Genomic DNA, 1,993 nt, shown 5'->3' on the forward strand with positions numbered 1-1,993 from the left:
GCACGATCACTTAAAGCCACTTCTCCACCGCACCTTTCTCCAGGGTCAGAACTTTAATTAATTCAAAAGGGTCGAATTATGATCGCAGAGTGATAATCCAGAAACCCCACACGAGGCTCACTCTGTTTTGCTTAAGATATGGGAGGGGGGCAGAAAAGGAGGTTTGGTATTCGCCCCCAACCCCTACACGTCTAATCACCGACGCCAAAGTGCGTTTGACTTTACCTAAACACACATGTATTTTGTTAGCATTAAACACACGCTTAATTTGGTCCCTGAATTAACAATGTCAAACGAAAGAAGCCGAAGCCATGATACCCAAAAGAAAACTTTGACTCCTACTCGTTCCCACGTCACTCCTTGCACGTCTCCACCACTTCATATCATCATATGTTCCCTCTCCATCGCACGCACGCCGCCGCACTTCCCTCCACGCTGCACGTCCCGTCCTCCGCCTGCACGCCAATGGCGCCCTCACCGCCAAGCACCACATGCCTTCACTGCCACCGTCCATTCTTCCGACTTCTAGTCCTCGTGCTTGCAGGAATCCGGCCCGCATCGTCGCAGTTCATCTTCACGCCGCCGACGGCCGGCGCGACCTTCGTTTGGGCGTCAACCCCGCCCCCGCCCCCGCCGCCAGTTGCCGGAGGACTTGGCAGCGGGACCTTCAACATTGCCACCTCGATCCTCTTTGTAGGCGTGATCGTGGCGCTCTTCTTGGTCGGCTTCTTCTCCGCGTACCTCCGCCGCTGTGCGGACGCCGCCACGGGCGCGCGCCGAGGTGGGGCCGCCGCGAACGCCAACGCAGCCGTCGCGGCCGCTGCGGCGGCCGCATTCTCGTCCGCGGTTAGCCGTAGCAGGAGGCGTCCCGGGCTCGACGTCGCCGCGATGGAGGCGCTGCCGGTGCTGACGTACGCGAGGGCGAGGGCGGTCAAGGCCGGCCGCGGGGCTCTGGAGTGCGCGGTGTGCCTCGCCGAGTTCGCCGACGACGGGGAGAAGCTCCGTCTCCTCCCCGGGTGCTGCCATGTCTTCCACGCGGCGTGCATCGACGTGTGGCTCGCGGCGCACGTCACCTGCCCAGTCTGCCGAGCCGACTTGGCCGACCCGGCCGTCGCCGCCGCCGGCCACGTCCTAGCGGCTGACCTCGCTGCCCAGGTAGAAACGTCCAACGACACGGTGATCAACGTCGAGACTCCCGATCCAGCACCAGTTGAAGATGCCGCGTCTGATCAGCAGCAGGCAGAGACGGCGGAGGAGCGCGTGGATAGGTTCACGCTGCGGCTGCCGGAGAGGCTGAGGAGGGAGATCGAGGAGGCGAAGCGGCTCCGCAGAGCGATGAGCGCGGTGACCGCCGCGGCAGCGGCGAGCACATCAAGCGAGCGGTGGGTGCCGTCGGCGTTACGGACAATGTCGGCAGCGCGTCCTAGCGGTCGATGGTCGGCGCTGTTCCGCGCGTTGTCGGGACCACACCGAAGCGAGCTGGGCGGCAGCAGTCGGAGGGTGGCGCCGCTGCAAACTCGCGCCGCCAGCGATGACGCGGTGGAGGTGGTGGTGGTGCAGGACGACGCCGGGCAAGCGGAGAAATACTATGCGCACAGCCTCACGTTCGCCGGGTTCGTCATTGACGGTGACGTCGCAGCTGGCGACTGGAACCCGGAGGTCTTCCAGATCTCTTCTGCCGTCCCGGTGGCGGCGACGTCGATCGCAGCGGTGAAGCCAAGGGAACACATTTAGTTGATTTTTGTCTTACTGTAGCATTGAAAGTAGTGGAGATCCCAGTGTTGTTCTGTTGAACGTGACCGGAACTGTACATTTAGAGTTGTAGTTTGGTCGATTTCGAAGTTGATCTCCGACTCTCTGTACATAAGTAAATACAGACTTATTTTTGCTAAGAAAATTGTGAATCGGTCTCGCCGTGCTAGCTACTTCATGCATCGTCATCACCAAGCTAACGATTACCTGAAATCCTTATAAGCATATAAGATCATAAGGC

General features: G+C 60.2%; 1 protein-coding gene across 1 annotated transcript; it reads left to right on the forward strand.

The window, feature by feature from the left end:
* Nucleotides 1-429: 429 nt before the first annotated feature.
* LOC123094931 (E3 ubiquitin-protein ligase Os03g0188200-like) lies at nucleotides 430-1,745 on the forward strand. Its single transcript, XM_044516795.1, has one exon. It carries the CDS (start codon nucleotides 466-468, stop codon nucleotides 1,732-1,734), a length of 1,269 nt encoding a protein of 422 aa, XP_044372730.1. The 5' UTR covers nucleotides 430-465; the 3' UTR covers nucleotides 1,735-1,745.
* Nucleotides 1,746-1,993: the final 248 nt, after the last annotated feature.

The sequence above is a fragment of the Triticum aestivum genome, chromosome 4B, assembly GCF_018294505.1.
Source record: "Triticum aestivum cultivar Chinese Spring chromosome 4B, IWGSC CS RefSeq v2.1, whole genome shotgun sequence".
NCBI classification, from domain to species: Eukaryota; Viridiplantae; Streptophyta; class Magnoliopsida; order Poales; family Poaceae; genus Triticum; species Triticum aestivum.